The sequence below is a fragment of the Nerophis lumbriciformis genome, linkage group LG02, assembly GCF_033978685.3.
Source record: "Nerophis lumbriciformis linkage group LG02, RoL_Nlum_v2.1, whole genome shotgun sequence".
In the NCBI taxonomy this organism is placed as follows: Eukaryota; Metazoa; Chordata; class Actinopteri; order Syngnathiformes; family Syngnathidae; genus Nerophis; species Nerophis lumbriciformis.
Genome location: NC_084549.2, coordinates 51,844,069 through 51,864,100, shown reverse-complemented (window position 1 = coordinate 51,864,100; position 20,032 = coordinate 51,844,069). Strand labels below are relative to the sequence as shown.

The 20,032-nt window shown below is 39.9% G+C and overlaps 1 protein-coding gene across 5 annotated transcripts in view; it reads right to left on the bottom strand.

Moving 5' to 3' along the window:
• The window catches only part of prkg2l (protein kinase cGMP-dependent 2, like), a 133,171-nt gene that overhangs the window by 102,489 nt on the left and 10,650 nt on the right, over positions 1-20,032 (bottom strand). For all 5 annotated transcript variants that reach the window (XM_061964248.1, XM_061964273.1, XM_061964239.1 and 2 more), the window contains exon 3: positions 1,782-2,135. In XM_061964248.1, the coding sequence (XP_061820232.1) occupies positions 1,782-2,135 (354 nt within the window). The remainder of the gene's footprint in view (positions 1-1,781; positions 2,136-20,032) is intronic.

The window sequence follows — 20,032 nt, the reverse complement described above, 5'->3', positions numbered from 1 at the left end:
AGGAAAACTTTGTGTGGCATATGTGGGCTGAAGAACGCTGACTCGTGGAACTATCTTGCTGTGTTTTTACTAAGCCGTAGCGTTTCAATTACCATATTTTTCGGACTATAAAGCGCACTTAAAATCCTGTCATTTTCTCAAAAATCGACAGTGCGCCTTGTAACCCGGTGCGCCTAATGCACAGCATAATTCTTGTTGTGCTTACCGACCTCAAAGTAATTTTATTTGGCACATGGTGAAATGATGAGTGTGACCAGTAGATGGCAGTCATACATAAGAGAGACGTGTAAACTGCAAGATGACTCCAGTAAACAACACCAAAACTTTAAATGTTCCATTGAGAATATAGAACATTACACACGGCGCTCAAAAATCTGTCAAAATGTTTTTAGTAGGACTTCGGTAAGCTATGAAGCCGCACCGCTTGATGAATTGTCGGCGCATTAAACATACAAGTAATATTATGGTGCATGTATAAGGACCGTAAAATGGCACCTATTAGCAGACATATTACCTGCCGTTTTGTTTCGCAATATTATGCAAAACCAACTTTTCTCACCTTCTGGTACCTGCTGATGTGTATTTGGGATCTGCATAAGTCCTGAAAATGTGCGCGTGTCCGCCATTGTAGTCCGTGCCGACACCGTAGTCATAAGCTTCTTCTTTTTCTCTACCATCTTATGTGGCATTCATCTTCCGCTGTTGCCATTTCTAATATAAAGTAGCGTAAAGTTCTTACTTATATCTGTCACTAATCCGTGTTAGTGAGCATTTCTTCTTTGCCAAGACAATCCATCCCACCTCACAGGTGTGACATATCAAGATGCTGATTAAACAGCATGATTATTGCACAGGTGTGCCTTAGGCTGCCCACGATAAAAGTCCACTTTGAAATGTGCTTACACTTCTGAGTCTCATTAGCTCATTTGTCCAAGTAGTTTTGCCAAAGTTAGTAATTAGTCTTTCCCATTAAGTTGATTGTGCCAATGTTGTATTTTGTACAAAATGTTTCTATTTTAAGTGTTGCACTTATTACACACCAGCTGGTTGATTGTAGCATGCATCTTAGTTGTAGTTTTGATTACCAAATTGGAGGTGTTGAAATCGCTGTGTAAAATCGCTAATGCATGTCTTGAATCCAATGTGTCAGTTAGCATCAAATCAATGCATTTGTTTAAATGCATTTCTCTTATACTGGAATGTCAAAGTAATGTTATTTAGTATTTCATGTAAGTTATAGTTACATACTTTATTTCTGTGTGTTCCGTTTTAAAGTGTTTTGAAGAAAAAAATTCTTACAAGGCCCTCAAATGGAGACAACCTGTTATCGGTCTGCTGAGCTAGCAAGAAGATACAGTACATTAGCAGAAGTAGAACAGACTGCTCGTAATGGAGTTCTTACAGTAAATCGGACTGTTTAGATCCAGGCCGATATAATCCAATGGTGGTTTTTAGGGGTTTACATCCAATGTCAATGTCGGATCGGCCAATTTATTAAAGAACTCACACCAGATTGCAGCCATCATATAAACCAAACGTGTTGTTTTTGCAAGTTGATATTCATGAGGATCTTTGTCATTAATTAATGTTCCTTTTCATGTGTATTCATTTGACTTGGTAGTCGTCTTGTAAATGTTCCCTTGTGTTGACATTGAAAAAAAAAGACTTCTAAATTGTTGTAATTACATTTTGATTGACACACTTCCAACATTCAGCTAACACTGGCTGGACTTAATGGTGAATAGTTAGTGAATAGTAACAAACTGGTGGTATTGACTTACCGTAAATCCTTCTGAATTGGTTTCACCATAGAAATGTGTGTATTTCTACGCCCTCCACAGAAGTTCTCAGAAGTGGGTTCAGCAGAGACGCCTTCTTTAGCTTTGAGCCTTCTGTGGACCTCCATGGCCACCCTGTGGAAATGACTGGGACCCTGATTGATGACGCTGAAGCGGCGTGGACTAACGCCTGGTGGTGAGCGTCCCAAACTGTTGTACCCGATAGCATCCTGCAGTTTGTCAATCTGACAGACCTTGGCTTCCAACTCCCTCTGCAGATGCTGCAACTGAAGTTCTTGGGCCTTTACCTCTTGGTCCCTCTGTGTGAGCTTTGCCTCCAGGTAGGTTATCCGCATCCTTAGGATGACAACTTTAAATTACTCTACAATAGATATGTATGGAAAACATGACAGAGTTTATGAAGATTATTCATGTTTTTGTTCTGTTTTATAGACAAAATATTATCATGCAGTGATTGTATACGGGGTGTCTCTGAGGACAAGTTGCCAAAAATGCATACACTGATACCGTAGATTTTGTATGCCTCACTTTTCGATAACGTTTTTCCTGGTTTCTATTCGTTAATGGTTACCCTTTCGCCAAGCGACGAAACAAACTAATGTGTCTATTTCTGTATCATCCCGCAGAATTGAATGCCCAATCAAAGAATCCCACTATTTTTTTATTGAATACATCTACAAAATAAGCCACTATGGGGTTAAAAAATGTTGCGATTTGCAGCATACTGCCGTGGGGATTCGGAGTCAGTAAAATTCAAAATGTTATAACAAAAACTAAAATTTTCTTATTGTTTTAACAGCAGATTAATGAAGAAAATCAAGGTACTATTGTATTTACAAGACAATTTGTAGGTTTTGTTTGATTTGAATGTTCTCATATTCAATCAGTTACATTTTTATTGCATCAACAAAAATATAAAAATACTTTCCAAGATTTGTGATGGTAAGGTTGATTCACGTGAACTCCATGCAGTAACTCCAGACTTCAGAATACAGAGTAGTCTGAAGACAATCAGATGAAGGAACATTCAAAAAAGCACAAAAACTACACCATTGCATTTTCTATCATATGCAAATAATGCAATCTCAAGACTCAATTGACAAGATAGCATTTTCCTTGAGACCCAAATGTTTTAAAACACATAGGGCCTGATCTGTTACGATTTAGAAGGCCTTAAAGGATTGCTTATATACAAACCCAAAACCAGTGAAATTGGCATGTTGTATAAATTGTAAATCAAAAGAAAATACAATGATTTGCAAATCCTTTTCAACCTACAGTATATTCAATTGAATAGACTGCAAAGACAAGCTACTTAACATTGGAACTGGTAAACTTTGGCATTTTTTGCAAATATTAGCTCATTTGGAATTTGATGCCTGCAACATGTTTAAAAAAAGCTGGCATATGTGGCAAAATTACTGAAAAAGTTGAAGAAAGCTCATCAAACACTTATTTGGAACGTCCCACAGGTGAACAGGCTAATTGGGAACAGGTGGGTGCCATGATTGGGTAAAAAAGCAGCTTCCATGAAATACTCAGCCATTCACAAACAAGGAAGGGCGAGGGTCACCACTTTGTGAACAAATGCGGGAGAAAACTGTCGGACAGTTTAAGAACAACATTTCTCAACGAGCTATTGCAAGGAGTTTAGGGATTTCACCATCTATGGTCTGTAATATCATCAAGAGATTCAAGAGAATCTGGAGGAATCACTGCACAACATTGAATGCCCGTGACCTTCGCATCAAAAACAGACATCAGTGTGTAAAGGATATCACCACATGGGCTCAAGAACACTTCAGAAAACCACTGTCAGTTACTACAGTTCGTCGTTACATCTGTAAGTGCAAGTTAAAACTCTACTATGCAAAGCAAAAGCCATTTATCAACAACACCCAGAAACGCTGCAGGCTTCGTTGGGCCCGAGCTCATCTAAGATGGACTGATGCAAAGTGTAAAAGTGTTCTGTGGTTTGATGAGTCCACATTTCAAATTGTTTTTGGGAAGCTGTGGACGTCGTGTACTCAGGACCAAAGTGGAAAAGAACAATCCGGACTGTCCTAGGCACAGAGTTCAAAGGCCAGCATCTTTGATGGTATGGGGGTGTATTAGTGCCCAGGGCATGGGTAACTTTAACATCTGTGAAGGCACCATTAATGCTGAAAGGTACATACAGGTTTTTAGAACAACATATGTTGCCATCGAAGCAACGTCTTTCATGGACGCTCCTGTTTAATTCAACAAGACAATGCCAAGCCACATTCTGCACATGTTACAACAGCGTGGCTTCTTAATAAAAGAGTGCGGGTACTAGACTGGCCTGCCTGTAGTCCAGACCTGTCTGTCATTGAAAATGTGTGGCTCATTATGAAGCGTAAAATACAACGGAGACCCCGGACTGTTGAACAACTTAAGCTGTACATCAAGCAACAATGGGAAATAATTCCAACTGAAAAGCTTCAAAAATTGGTTTCCTCAGTTCCTAAACTAAGGTTACAGAGTGTTGTTAAAATGAAAGGCCATGTAACACAGTGGTAAAAATGCCCCTGTGCCAACTTTTTTGCAATGTGTAGCTGCCATTAAATTCTAAGTTAATTACTTTGTGCAAAAAAAAAAAAAATGTGTGTCTCAGTTCAAACATTAAATATCTTGTCTTTGAATTTTAATTAATTGAATATCAGATAAAAAAAGGATAGGCAAATCATTGTATTCTGTTTTTATTTACGATTTACACAACCTGCCAACTTCACTGGTTTAGGGTTTTGTAAAATTCATCCATAATATGAGATGCATTTATGTTGTAATTTATGGCGTAACACTGAATAATGACTAGACAGATGTTGGGAAGTTTGAACAACCTTTAAAACAAAATTGGGACATCCTGTTTTCAGATTAAAGGTGGCGCTTCAAGGGTAAGGGCAGGGAGCTAGTGTAACAGGGACCAGCCGGCTGCGCAAGATGTACGTTAGTAAACCTCACTCCCTGATGGCTTCAAATAGTGTGCTAACCCAGCAGCTACAACACTATTTGAAGTTATCAGGGAGCGAGGTTTACCAACGAACAACTGGCGCAGACACTCTGGCTGGCCTCCGTTCCACTAGTGCATAGAGAGATTCATCAGCTGAGGTTTGATTAAAAGTCATTGTACATAAAGCGTCATATATTAGGTTTAATTCAAAGACCAAAGTAAAGCCACCCCTTTGCAACCACCCATCCTTGTCTTAATAAAAACCCATAGGTTTTGAGTGAGAAAAAGATAAAGAAGGCGCGTCCGCATGATCTAATAAGCGTGGTGACGTGTGTATTCAAATGTCCAGAGCAGAGGTGGTCCTCGCTAGATTTACGCCCTGGGCGAACCATCCCTTGACCCCCCCACCACCTTTCCCGACAAAAATAAAGACTTACCTCTAAACCCTGCCATCAAAACAACAATATATTATATTATATTATTTTATAATATAATCTAAAATACACAAAGATAACTAAAATAGAGGAAACAAGATAAATAAATGAAATATAAATCAAATACAGTGTATAAACACCAATGCAAATTTCACAAATCCTTCATCATGGGATCTAATAAACTTTCTGGAAAAATACCTGAGAAAAAGCTAACAAAAAAAAATATGGAGCATAAAAAGATTCCTGCAGTAATCTGTTTTATATTTTACATATTAGTTGTGTTTTGCATCATCCTAATAACATCTGAACAATTCCAGTTATGTTAACACACCAGTTTTGTAAATAAACAAACAGTAGATAATTAACATAATATGAATTTAGTGCTCAGACTGTTGCAGATTTTTCAAACCGTGTTTTTCAACCCGTTTACAACTAGCATTAACATTAACAACTGGTGTGAAGTGCAATATAAAACTTGAATTTTCTAGCATTCCATCCCTCCATCCTTTTTCTACCGTTTATCCCTCGATGCAAAATCATCAATTACATCATCATACGAAATCTGCTGTGCAACTGTACAATTGATGCTGTCTGATTCTGGCAGATTCAGACACCGTTGATAGGCTTGTGTTTTAGACACAAAACCTCTGAACAACCTGGTACTACTCACTGGTTGTTTTCACAAGCACAACACAACATGCACAAAATGCAACTATATATTTTTTAACTTCTTATTTGTGCCATATATTTCATACAGAAGAAACTAAGACTAAAGCTGTGACCTTTTCCATAAGTAACCTCATTGACCTTTTGTTGCCATTGTTTTATGTTCAGGCATTGTGGCCATACAAATAGAGGCCTCTTTTTGAAATATCTTGTGTGACATCATGCACAAAAGTGCACTTTATTTGTTTGAAAATATTGTAGTGGCGTTTTGTTCAAAAAGTGAACTTTTAATTTAGTGTTGTTTATAAATGTCATCTTAGTGACATCATGCACAAAAGTGCACTAATTTGTTTTACAATGTCTCTGACAATCTTGCACTTTGTTTTGAAATTACATACATGTTTGTGCTAGTGTTTAATAAATACAGTATTGGTAAATTGACTTAGTTGTGATGTCCCTCTCTGCATGAAAGTTTAAAACTAGCATATATTAATGCAGTATGAACAAGAATGTTTTAATGTAGACACATATAATCATCATACTTGTGTGATTATATGCATCAAGTGTTAATTCAAGGCTAAGGCATAATTTCGAGATATATATCGTGTATCGTGACATGGCCTAAAAATATCGAAATATTAATAAAAGCCCATATCGCCCAGTCCTAAGAGGTAGTCTATAAAACTGTCGAGTTTGGTTTTGATTTTTTTTCCCTCGTTGATTGCGCCCTAGGCGGTCGCCCACATTGCCCATAGCAAAAACTGGCCTTTGTCCAGAGATCTTTGTAACTATGTATTTTTGTTGATGCAATACAAATGTATTGCATCAAATACTGATTGAATATAATCAAAATACTGATTGAATATTAAAAAGATGGTTCACATGTTCTGGCGGACTTGGTCAAGGTCTGAGGCGGCCTGTTGCCAAAAAAATTGGTGACCGCAACTGTTTTGTGATCATGGAGGAACCCAATTCTAATAAAGGCACATTGGCCTGTTGTGCGAACAAGGATGGCTGTCTTCCTCAGAAATTGATCGTCATAAATTAAAAAGTGAGCACTAACGTTCTTTTTTAAATACTGCACTTTGGCTGTTTCAATTTACTGAAGAATACAATTTAATATGTACTGTTTTTTTCTCTCAAAATTTTACACAAAATTCAATGTTTGGTCAGTTACAAGGAGTCTAGAATATGTTTATCTGGCTTTTTATTGGGTCAATCCAGGAATAGGGAATTTGCTTTCCTCAACAGTTCAGGAGCTGCAAGGTCAGGGACGTAAGGATTCCGCGAGTTAGGAACTTGTTATTGTGAATATAGGCATAGCATCTGGGATCGACGAGTCACCGAAGTACTGACCTAAGGAATCTGCAAGCTAGGTGTTCGCAAACATTGCCGTAGCACTTGATTAAGTCTACGGCTCGCTAGGGAGGTCAACGATTAGTAATTAGTGCCGTACTTTATTGAGTGTATGTGCAACAGTTGAATTCGGTGCATCACTCAAGTGACTACAAATTTCTGAGGGAATTCACTATTGTCTGAATAATTGGTTCCATTCTCGAACTCAATGAGAACAGGAGCTACTGACAGCACAAATTTATGTGTGGTGGGCTATTGGAGCTAGACTTTCTTTTTGCTATACATTACATTGTATTCCTGTCTCAAAACCGCTATAACTTTTGATATGTGGATTTTTAAAGCCGCTATAATTTGTGGGGAATATTGAGGGTGGTATCGAGTTAAAAGTCAGTCTTTCATCAATGAATATGGGCAGATGTGATACCCTCCCTTTCATTGACTTATCTGTCTGTATGTGTAACCGTTGTTCTTCGTCTCTTGTTCTTCCTAAAAAAATATGTGCATGTTGTAATCAAGGGTAGTTTGTGCAGATATGTTTTGTTTGTGTTTGGAGTTCAAACTCTTTGAAAGGACTTGGAGATTAATGGCCTCAATGTCAGCATTCAGGTCCAGTAAACCTGTTAGGGAGGTCAAAAATCATGTCTGCTTCTTTCTCGTCAGCTTTTATTTGCCAATATTAATGAGAGAGTATTTAACTTTTTTTAAATGTGTATTATTGTAGCAATATGTTTGTTAAAAGTTAAAGAGTATTGTTATTTCTGATGGCCACCAAAATCTTCTGTGTTCGCAGAGCAGCACAAACGGCACAATTAATCTTGTTGTTTTGGCTTGTTTAAGGTTGCCAAATGTCTCTTGAAAAACAGAATTGTCCCGTATTTAGATACAAAAGTACGCATTCCGTATTGAGCAGACGCACTTTGTCCCGTATTTATATAACTGCGAGAATCAAAAAATGTCCTTGACATATCATAGGATTCCAATGAATGAAAACAGCTTCACAATAGTCTTCCACAGACCAAGCTCGTCGATGCCAGTGCCTGATTACGCACCTGTCAAACTCATTGCAGACCAACTTTTCTGCCATCAGGGAATTAGCTTTGCCTTGACTGTTAGTCACTCTGCCTCAGCTCAACGGCTGCTAGTTAGCTAGCGTTAACTGCCTAGTTTCTGGCAACCGGGACTCCAAATGTGACTTTCCAAATGCGAGAAATTGTGAAAGTTTGATGATTCTTTTTGTCCGACGAGGAAGCTACATGTGGCTATCATGCCTGAACGGTATGTGCTAGCTTAGCTACTCTACTAGTTAACAACATTGCTCTCTTGTTGTCTGGCCCACAAAACACTCATTATTTATCTAAGTTGTTAAACTGAACATAGTGTATCCAGTTTTATGATAGTGACACTATAAAGATCTCCAACAAGTAGTTGGTGATACAGTAACTCACCAAAGGGTCAAATAATATTTGCTTCAACTCTTCTTTTTTTGTCGAAGTAGTTTTTATACTAATGAAAGTTAGACACATGCTCTATCATAAAGTTCAACACTGAATGTCTACGCTTTAAAGTTAAGCACTACAGATGTCTCTCAAGAAAGGTGTTTATTTTTATTATGGCAAGTTAAACAGAAAATATTTATATTTTAGAAAAAAAAAAAAAATTCTTAGTTAATTTTGTTATTTTGCATAACAACTTGATTATTGAACAATTAATTTGCCATATACTTGAATTATTCCAAAACATGCACATCTGTTGAAATTCTGGTTGGAGTCAAATAGTAAACACATATGTGTATGTGTAGATTGTCAGTCATCAGGTCATATAATTCACAAAGGTTTAAACAATGCAACTAGACTCTTCTGAAACGTCCTCAACAAACAATAATCCAGTTGCCTCCATTTTAACTCTTGCGGATATTATAAAACTCTGTTCGCACAAACAAAAATAAAGGCAAAAATAATTGGTTCGACCTGCCCTGCAAGGTGTATTCCTGGACACGTCAGGCTCTGTCCCTGATCAGAATATTAAAATCAATGTATCTGCACTACGGTTGTACGGTATACCAGTATTAGTATAGTACCGCGATACTAATGAATCATGTTCGGTACTATACCGCCCCTGAAAAGTACCGGTCCACCCAGCTGGACCCATTACCTCCCTGCTTGGCACTCGGGATCAAGGGTTGGAATTGGGGGTTAAATCACCAAAAATGATTCCCGGGCGCAGCACCGCTGCTCCCCACTGCTCCCCTCACCTCCCAGGGGGTGATCAAGGGGATGGGTCAAATTCAGAGGACACATTTCACCACACCTAGTGTGTGTGACAATCATTGGTACTTTAACTTAACTTTAACTTAAGCTGCTGGTGTTCATGAGACGCTTGTGGAGCACAACAGAGACCAACGACTGTCAGTTAAACCGAGGTGGGCCGCAACCATAACATCACAGCTGCAGGATGTGAACCCTGAGTTTATCATGTTGTGTCTGAAAGTAAGATAATGCCACAGTTAATGCCTGTTTGTGCTATAGCTACTAAACAACAGGATGAGGGGTTCCCTAACCGGCTTGGTTGGATCATAGCCATGCTGTATCACATGCAACAGCCACAACATTCCCAATCAAGTCGGACTACTGTAGTGAGGACGCAAATTCCTTGCGCATTTGTGGGGATACAGGGCACAACACTCATGCCCATTGCAGAGCCAATCACCTGTGCTTTGTCTGTTTTGTTCCTGATAATGCACATGCAGAGTGTCCTAGAACCCTGAATGTTACGGCGTAAACCTGCGGTGTAATAAGCGGAAAACTAGTCGGCCTGCATGTTAAAGGAGCAAGTGCAAGGTCTGAGTGTTATCCCCCAGATTCTGCAAATAATATAGTTAATGATTTAGAGTCAGTCTAGCTGAGTGTGAGGGAACAGGGACACAGACTGGTCTTACAAAACATCCAACGATTGAAACCACATGACAAACTGTTTTAAATGTTTTAAATGTAAATGTGACTTCAGCTGGTAAAGTGTCTGTCAAAGTGATGCTACACTGCGGCTCAATGGCTAGCGCGCTCAGTTCTGCTGTCATTCCTCAGTAGCTGGAGCAAAATTTGATAGTGGGCACGGCCCTGGAACGAACTAATGTTGTCTTAATAGGATGTGGAGGCACGAAGGCTATACCTACTGACCTGGAAGTGGATGACTTTGGATGCAAGGTGACTGTGCCGATGCTGGTAGTTAAGGATCATAGTCATAATCTTATTATTGGCAGAAATCTACTAAGGTTCCTGGTTCGTTGGAGAGAGGTCTTTGTGACCACAGCCCCACTCAAAATGAATATGACAATGACCTGCAGAGAGAATTGTTGAATTTGTTGGCTGAGGTGGAAAAAATATTTGGACGATTTTCCTGAAAAGGATGGTGTTATGAAATTCTGTCACCTTGGAGTCGATGACTGAACATTTAGTCTGGGGCAAGATACAACAACAAAGTGGGATGCCGGCTGGAAGCGCTGTGATGTTGGGTCCTGCAACCCTTAATTCAAGAGCGAGATTAGTTTTGGTGGGGAGTTCAGTAGCCTTGCTGGCAGCCAATTAAAGTAATTCATTCCACAGGCAAGCCTGTTACCTCGAGGCAAAATACTAAGATAGCTGATGCATATTCACGTGCGGCCCTTGAACATTTCGACGGTCCTGAGCATGTCGTACCTCTCAGTTAAGCGTTCAGCAAAATGTGCAGCTGACAGCAGTTGACCCACTCATTGACCATGACATTCGCAGTATAAGCACAGGGGAGCCACACACAACTGACACACCTCACTCAGTTTTACCCGACATGGGTCTTTCTGACATTGACACTTGTGACATTTCCTTGACTTGCAAAGACTTCATTGCAGAGTATGAGACCATCTTTTCCAGGGACAAGTTGGATTGGGACAGAGCTGTAGGATTTCTTCATTGAATCCATGTGGATGCGACTTCATACCACCAACACAGTACTGGTAATTGAGGCGGCCCTTGGATATACGGAGGAGCGGGTGTTAGTCTGGAACAAGTCTGATGATGTGAGGGTCTATAATGACTTCCGCTGGCTCAACGCACGCACTGTAAAAGACGCTCATTCCCCCCCCAACCCAGCTGATACTCTGGTCGCCTTAGGTGGTAACGCTTGTTTTTTTTTTTAGAAATGGACCTCACCTCGGGTTACTACGTTAAAATACATCCTTATGATAAAAAGTACACTGCAATTACATTGCCTTTTGGATTGTATGAGTATTGTATGAGTGTGCAATAGCCCCGCAATATTCATGAAAATGATGCTAAGGGTATATGGGCAATAAAACTTCCTTAACATGCTGTTATTTGGATGATGTTTTAGTGTTTTGCCCAAAATGAAGATCTGGTGCTAAGGAGGATAAGGATGGTCTCTGAACGGCTTAAACTTGGCCTGAAGAAATGCCATTTTCTGTGCATGTCAGTCAGGTTTCATGGTTCACGTTGTCGACGCTGATGGCATTCGAACGGATCCCGACAACGTGGTGGCCATCACCTCACTGACTGAGTCTGACCTCATGGACCCAGGGACGGACGTTCCCTCACAGCGGAGAATCAGGATGTTTATTGGAATGGTGGTGCTCTATCAGCAGTTTAATGAAAATTGTTAAGCGATTGCCAAGCCACTCTTCTGCCTCACAACCGCCAACAGGCGTCCTCGTAGGAGTAAGAAGAAGCAAAAGCAATTGCAGAGAAAGATATCGGCTGAGGACTGGATGGAAGAGTGTAGATAGACTTACACTTAGACTTAGACTAACTTTATTGATCCACAAGGGAAATTGTTCCACACAGTAGCTCAGTTACAATTTTAAGAGCTCTTTGATTGCGGAGCTGTTGAGCGTGGCTGGTGTTCAGAAATCGCAAAACACCTTACCATCCGATGGGTAAAAGCTAATGAGAAAGGATGAACAGGACTTCGAGAAACATAATTTGGGCTCTTCCTCCGAGAGTGAAGCATAGATGGCTGGAAGTGTTGATTGATTGAAACTTTTATTAGTAGATTGCACAGTACATATTTCTTACAATTGACCACTAAATTGTAACACCCGAATAAGTTTTTCAACTTGTTTAAGTCGGGGTCCACGTTAATCAATTCATTGATGCCCCTGATGTTCAGCTACAACTGCAGTCCATGAAACAACCGGCTTTGCCCCATTCCTGCTCTTGTTTCGCAGAGTGCCAAGAGTCTTTGTTGACATAATCTTTGACTCTGTCCTGGGTGAGTCAGAAGAGGCAGAATATGATCAATATGCTGTGTCTTTGCGGAAAGACTTGTCGGAAGCCATGAAAATTGCAGAGACTGTGGCATCCAAACAGTTGCAGCGACACACTGACTTGTACAACTGACAAGTATGTGGAGCACCAGTGGTTGTGGGAGACAGAATGTTGCTGACCAACAAAGGGGAGCATGGAAATATAAAGTTGGCGGACAGCTGGGAGAGAACCATCTATGCGGTGGTCTGTGTGAATGAAGAGAGCCAGACTTTTAAGATCCAGCACACTTCCACTGGTCGGGAGAAAGTTGTGCATCGCAACTTTATTATGCCAGTGAACTTACTCCCCTCTATGAAGACGCTCCTGCGGAAGAAGTTGTTACATGCTCTGTGTCAACCTCGAAGAGCAAATGGGTGTGGTCAGCGAGTTCACTGCGGACTCTGTGGAGTACAGGATGAGGGCATGGGTGTCTTCTCTTCCCTCTGACACCTTTGGCTGAGAAGATTCGGAATCTGCTGACCAGCTAGCGGAAGTAGATGTTGCTAAGCAGTGTGACAGGGCTTCTGTGCCGTCTGACGCTTCAGTGCCAGAAGGGAATTTTTAGGTGTTTGGCAGCTTACCAGATGCTGGCCTGTCTGTAAAGAGTGTACACGACCTGACTGTGCACTTGTGGTTGATGATGGGTCGCAATTTTCCCGCCCACCTACTGACAACTTGATTCTACTTGATACTGCTCTTGATGACTGCTGGTCTTGCTGACATGGACGTTAGAGACAATATAAGGTCTAGAGCAGGACATTTGTTGAAACCCTCTACCAGATTGATAGTTTATCCATCAACATACGACCATTGTATCCTACACTTTTTATTGCTTTATACTTGCAAAAACGATCTCTGGTTATCACTGTTTGTTCATTCCTTTCATGCACTTTTCTGGCGAGGGTTATTCGTCACTGTATCGCTTGTATTACTTTCTTTTTTGGGGGGAACTTTACAGTCATGAGTAATATGTATTATCTAATAGGCATATTTGTGTTCCCTGTCAGTAGAGGCGAGGTTTGGCTAAACTTTCCCCATCCCAATTGTTTTTGGAATGGTTGTATTGACTAGGTGTTATAATTGTAATTTTGTCAAATGTGACCTCATCAGTTGCATAAGAAGACAGATGTGATTTATATTTGCATGGACATTATTGTAAATATATTATAACCTAAATGTTCTTCATAGGCACTTTTTTAAAATCTCTTTTTCTGTACATTTTACAATCTTGGTGGGTGTTGAGTAAAAAGTGGAATTCAGCAGGGGGGTATGTATTTGATTCCACTTGTTGTGAGTGTTCAATAACGCCCCCTCTCAGACATGGGCTAAACATAGGTTGGGTTGGCATTACAGCCGCCAGTGCCATGATCGAGGTGAGTAGGGGAGCGCTGTTCAATATAAATGAATGGCTAATTAGCTCGATGCTAATATGATATACTATTCTTCATAATGTGTTATAAAGAGCCTCATTGTATTGACTGGTGCACATTCTATACCACATTAGGAAGTAAACTGTGTCCATTAGATCACTCAAACCTCCTGTAAATCATTATTTCAAAAAGGCAACGCACAGCCCACAAGGCTTGAACTTGCAACCATTGCAGTGCAATCAGCGGGCGTTACACACGTACAACACTTAAGACCCTTAGCATAACAGTGCTAGAATGTGTAATTAAATTATGGAATGAATTAAGCAAATAATTATAACACAGTATTAAAATGAGTCAGACTGTTTACAAAGTACAAAGAAGAAAAATCTTGATAAACATTTTGAACCTTACCAAAAAATTTGACAACTTAAATCATCTCATGGTGCGAACAATACATTACTTAATTTATTTATGACAACTTTATTGATTGTTATGTGTATTCAATAAATATTTACTTACGTATTGTCTTATTAATTCATTTAATATTTACTCATTAATTTATTACTGTAATGTTTCAAATAGAGTACAAACAAATATGTTAAAGGGGAACATTATCACATATTCAGAAGGGTTAAAACCATTAAAAATCAGTTCCCAGTGGCTTATTTTATTTTTCGAAGTTTTTTTAAAAATTTTACCCATCACGCAATATCCCTAAAAAAAGCTTCAAAGTGCCTGATTTTAACCATCGTTATATACACCCGTCCATTTTCCTGTGACGTCACACAGTGATGCCAATACAAACAAACAGCAAGGTATAGCGACATTAGCTCGGATTCAGACTCGGATTTCAGCGGCTTAACACTGTCTGATAAGATAATTACTAACAACTATGAACTAGGTTTACAGCATATGAAATACATTTGGCAACAAAATGCACTTTGAGAGGGCAGACAGCCCATTTCAGGCGTGCTAAGAACATATATTTTTCCACTATTTCAGCACTCAGGTTAACCATACCTAAATAGACACAAAATACTGCATTACACAAGACTACCCGAATGTACTCGAATGATTGAAAAAAATTAATGTTTTTAAGCTAAATTATTGGTAAACACAGTTTATGTATAATAATTTTTGTAAAGCCGTGAGTAATGAATAAAGTTTTCATCAATTAATATATTCTGTAGACATACCCTCATCCGCTCTCTTTTTCTGTAAGCTGATCTGTCCAGTTTTGGAGTTGATGTCAGCAGGCCAGGGAAGCTAGGGTCGATATTCTTCTCTTGATCATCTTCGGTGGCATAAGGGACGGTGTGAGCCAAGACATCCAGGGGGTTTAGCTCGCTCGTCTGCGGGAACAAACTGCCGCCATTGCTTGCCGTGCTACCGAGGTCCTGTGTCCCTGAATAGTTCACACACTCCGGCAGATTCATTGGGGGTCTGGCGGCAGATTTCTTTGACTTTATCGTTGGAAATGCATCTGCTTTGAGTGTCGCAGGATATCCACACATTCTTGCCATCTCTGTCGTAGCATAGCTTTCGTCGGTAAAGTGCGCGGAACAAACGACTGACCATTTCGTCGGCTTTCCCCACACCCTCGTATTTTGAACAAATTTCGTCCAATTTCTTGCCACTTTCGCATCTTTGGGCCACTGGTGCAACTTGAATCCGTCCCTGTTCGTGTTGTTACACCCTCCGACAACACACCGACGAAAGTGAGAAAATGGCGGATTGCTTCCCGATGTGACGTCACAACGTGACGTCATCGCTCCAAGAGCGAATAATAGAAAGGCGTTTAATTCCCCAAAATTCACCCATTTAGAGTTCGGAAATCGGTTACAAAAATATATGGTCTTTTTTCTGCAACATCAAGGTATATATTGACGCTTACATAGGTCTGGTGATAATTTTCCCCTTTAATAACTGCTATGATACGAAAAGGAGTAGGATTAAATAAGCTCTGCTTTCTCCTACTCCTTTTCAGACATGCTGTAATAAAAAATAAAAAAAAGGAAATATGTGATGTATTACATTGTTCGAAATAAACTGACACCATAACCATATCCATTATTCATATTTACATTGTTTGTTGTGGAGAAATATGCTTCACTATACAAACTTTTCTATTTATACCCTGTTCCAGAACCAATTTAGTTTGTAAATTGAGGTTTCCCAATACAACGTTTTACAAAAAGATCAGAAATAGAAATATGCCCACAAGCTCAACGAGTGTGCATTACCCCTGTTCTCTTATCACTGAAAGTTTTAAAATGTGAAATACTTTACATTCAGTTAATTATGCTCTATCAGATCCGTGTATAGAGAGTGTCGCCTCTCGGTTTTAAAAAGGCACCCACGTAACTACAGGGTGCCATGACTGCTCCCAAGGTTGAGCTGATGCTCTGCTAGTTGCGCTTCTGTGTTAGTTTTTCCATCCATTTCTACCGCTTGTTTCAACATGTAAAAACGCCCTGTTGTGCAGCATGGGGCAGCTCCACCCGCGACAAAAGTTTGACATTGCTTTCCAGCAACAGGGAAAGAAGACACTTAAGGGAAGAGAAGGTTTGCCATCAACGTTGGAGAGAAACCGATTATAGTGTCTTATGCAATGTCAATGTTTTGTTAGGACAAAATACACATAAGCTAATACAAATAACAGAAGACATGAATAAATTAAAGACATGGTTTCACAAAAACTATCCTTGAATTTTAGTAAATCTAAAATATTGCTATTCAATAGCAGAAGAGAAAGTCAAAAGATTCAGATAGACGACGTGGACATTGGAACATAAAATGGCTAGAAATATGTCAATAATGAATAAAGCACACTATGTTAAGATTTAAATCTCTCCATATTCTCTACTGCTAGCCAGTGTTACCATATTTGAGTATTGTGCAGAAATATGGGGAAATAACTACAAAAGTGCACTTATTCACTTGCCATGTTACAAAAAAGTAAGATCAGCTACAATAATAAATAATGTTGGCTATTGAGAGCATTCGAAACCTTTATTTATTGAATCCAAATTACTGGAATTTAATGATGTGGTGCATTTCTTAACAGTTAGAATTGTGTACAAAGCAAAATTAGGGTAGTTTTGTGTATTTTTGCTGGTCACTAAACACTGCACATAACAGTGCGTCAAATACGACTGCAAAATTATACTTTGACAAAATAAAAGCATGTTTTATTGTAATTTTATGTGCTGGAGTATGTTTACATTATATTTAGACATATCAATCTGGTTTATTTAGTCAGGAAAACTAAATTTCAGGCACAGCCCCACACGTTCTTAGTAGCAAAGATTGCGCCTATTGTTAGGTTGGCCATATTGTAATCATGGCTCTGTGCTCTGTGTATTTTGTCATGTCGCCAACACATAGGTAGCAGCAACAAGTACTGTAACTTAATAAAATGTGTACCAATCTTTATTAAAACAGAAGTTACATCAGCGAAGCAGAGCCAAGTGACAGTGACAGTTTTACACTTGAAAAGCACTCGTCCTTTTTAAATATTCAGTTATGTTCCAACACATTTGCCCCCGTAATTTAAGAGCATTTTTGAACTGTTGAGAGCAATCTATAGCGCTAATTTGTGTTGGTAAATGAGACTTTGGCTACGTCTACAAGGACAACATTTACTTAATCTGATCATCATTCGGATTACAATGTTCCTGTGTACAAGGACCCTGGAAAAAAAAATCTAATTAAAACGTGCATTTTCATGCATCAGCCCTTAATCGGAAAACATTACTTTGACTTGTGCAGAACCTAAAATAAACGGAAAGACGTGTTATTTGTGCTATGGCGCCATCTATTAGACGAGTTTGCTCACTGCAGGTGCTGACGAAGCAGTGACTTCCGGTGTTATCAAAAATGACTGTGTGCATTTCTGCTTGTTCAATGTTATCTTGGTATTTTCATTATAATTTTTTCCTTCTGTTCACTACTTTTGCATTGCTTTGCTTTTTGGAACAGAGCTGTTCTGTGCTTTTTATGTTGTAACTATACGGGTTGCAGCACGTCTTTTATGTTATGACATTCGGTGTATGTGTTTGAGGATAGCAGTTAGCACTTGACTTAGCTGTGATGTCGTGAATAAAACAGCTTGTTAAGCGGACAACTGGATCTCGTCTTTTATTGTTACATCGACAAATTACATCCAGACCGTTCTTTTGTTTTAGCTCGTCTCGTTTTAGAGCAACAAAGTCAACCGTACATAACGCTACATTTGTGTTGCACACATGAACAGGAGTCACTGTGTGCTAAGTTGTGTTGCTTTATTTCACATTTCTGTAACAGAAGTAGCACATTAATATTTTCGTCACACCGCGATGGTCCAAATGCGCCTCGATGAACGGCAGGAAGTGTGGGCTTTCTGTTTTGACTCGGCAACAATACACAAAATACAATATCCACTAGGGCTGCAACAACTAATCGATTAAATCGATTAAAATCGATTATAAAAATAGTTAGCGATTAATTTAGTCATCGATTCGTTGGATGTATGCTATGCGCATGCGCAGAGGCTACGTTTTTTTTTGTTTTTTTTTTACTTTTATTTATAAACTGCAACATGTACAAACAGCTGAGAAACAATAATCAAAATATTAGGGGTGTAACAGTACGTGTATTTGTATCAAACCGTTTCGATACGGGGGTTTCGTTTTGGTGCGGAAGTGTACCGAACGAGTTTCCACACGGACATATTAAGTAGCGTACTGCACGTTGTGTAAACACTACTCAAAATGCCGGACTTTTTAGGCGTTTATGAAACTCCGCCCGGACAGCCCCGCAAAAGATGACATGTCCGGTGAAAAGAGGACGTATGGTCAGTCTATACGTAGCCCGTTAGCTGCTAGCATGTTAGCAAAAGAGGACTAGCAGCGATCGGTTTCACCGGACGTGAAACCGATCGCTGCTAGCAGCGACCGGGCTAAGTCCTGACCATACGTCCTCTTTTCACCAGACATGTCATCTTTTGCGAAGCTGTCGGGCTGTGCTTCTTAAATGCCTCAAATGTCCGGCATTTTGAGTTAGGGTTGCGTGTATTTTCAATGTACGTTCAGGGTTAAGAAGGTTAAAAACACAACAAATTGTGCGCGCAGCAGCATTCGTGAGGGCGGGGGAGAGACGAGAGAGTTGTGATAAATGCGCATGCGTCGTCAGGCTCTGCTTTTCATCGATACATTTATCAGATTTAATTTTTTATTATCTATAGCAGGGGTGTCAAAAGTGTGCATTTTTGTAACATTTTCCTTGTTTTATTTGGCAAGTTGAAAGAACATGGCGCCAGTATGCTGTTTTTTTCCCCCAATAAAATACTGGAAAGGATAGAAATGTAGTTTGTCTCTTTTATCCGATTATTAATCGATTAATCGAAGTAATAATCGACAGATTAATCGATTATCAAATTAATCGTTAGTTGCAGCCCTAATATCCACACATTGGTCATTCTAATCACATCAACAAATCAAAATAAATCACATAACGTATCACAGTATCTCCACATTTAAGCATTGAGTTATTTAACAAGTAGCAATATCCGGTCAGTATTGCATCATCCTCAGTTAGCTACATTAGCACAATGACTCTACTTCTCAAACATACACGGAGTGCACATAAACGGCCAACTTTCCTACTATCACATTACTCTTGCTAAGTGTGTATCATACAGAGCCATTTACAGCTTACCTGTCACAACAGAAATAGCACATTAACATTTCTGTCACACCACGTTGGTCCATATGGGTCTCAATGAACTGCAGGAAGTCTAGTCTTCCTCTGTGCGCTCCACAGCAATGTTGCCCATTTGGCCGGTCCCGCCCCCATGTGGCTAAACAGCGCTATTACATCCTCTTGCTATTTCAGCTGTACATCATTGTGGACAACAATGACAAAAACAAACAAGGAACCCAGATTTCCCTTGCCCGGACGCGGGTCACCGGGGCCCCCCTCTGGAGCCAGGCCCGGAGGTGGGGCACGATGGCGAGCGCCTGGTGGCCGGGCCTGTCCCCATGGGGCCCGGCCGGGCACAGCCCGAAGAGGCAACGTGGGTCCCCCCTCCAATGGGCTCACCACCCATAGCAGGGGTCATAGAGGTCGGGTGCAATGTGAGCTGGGCGGCAGCCGAGGGCAGGGC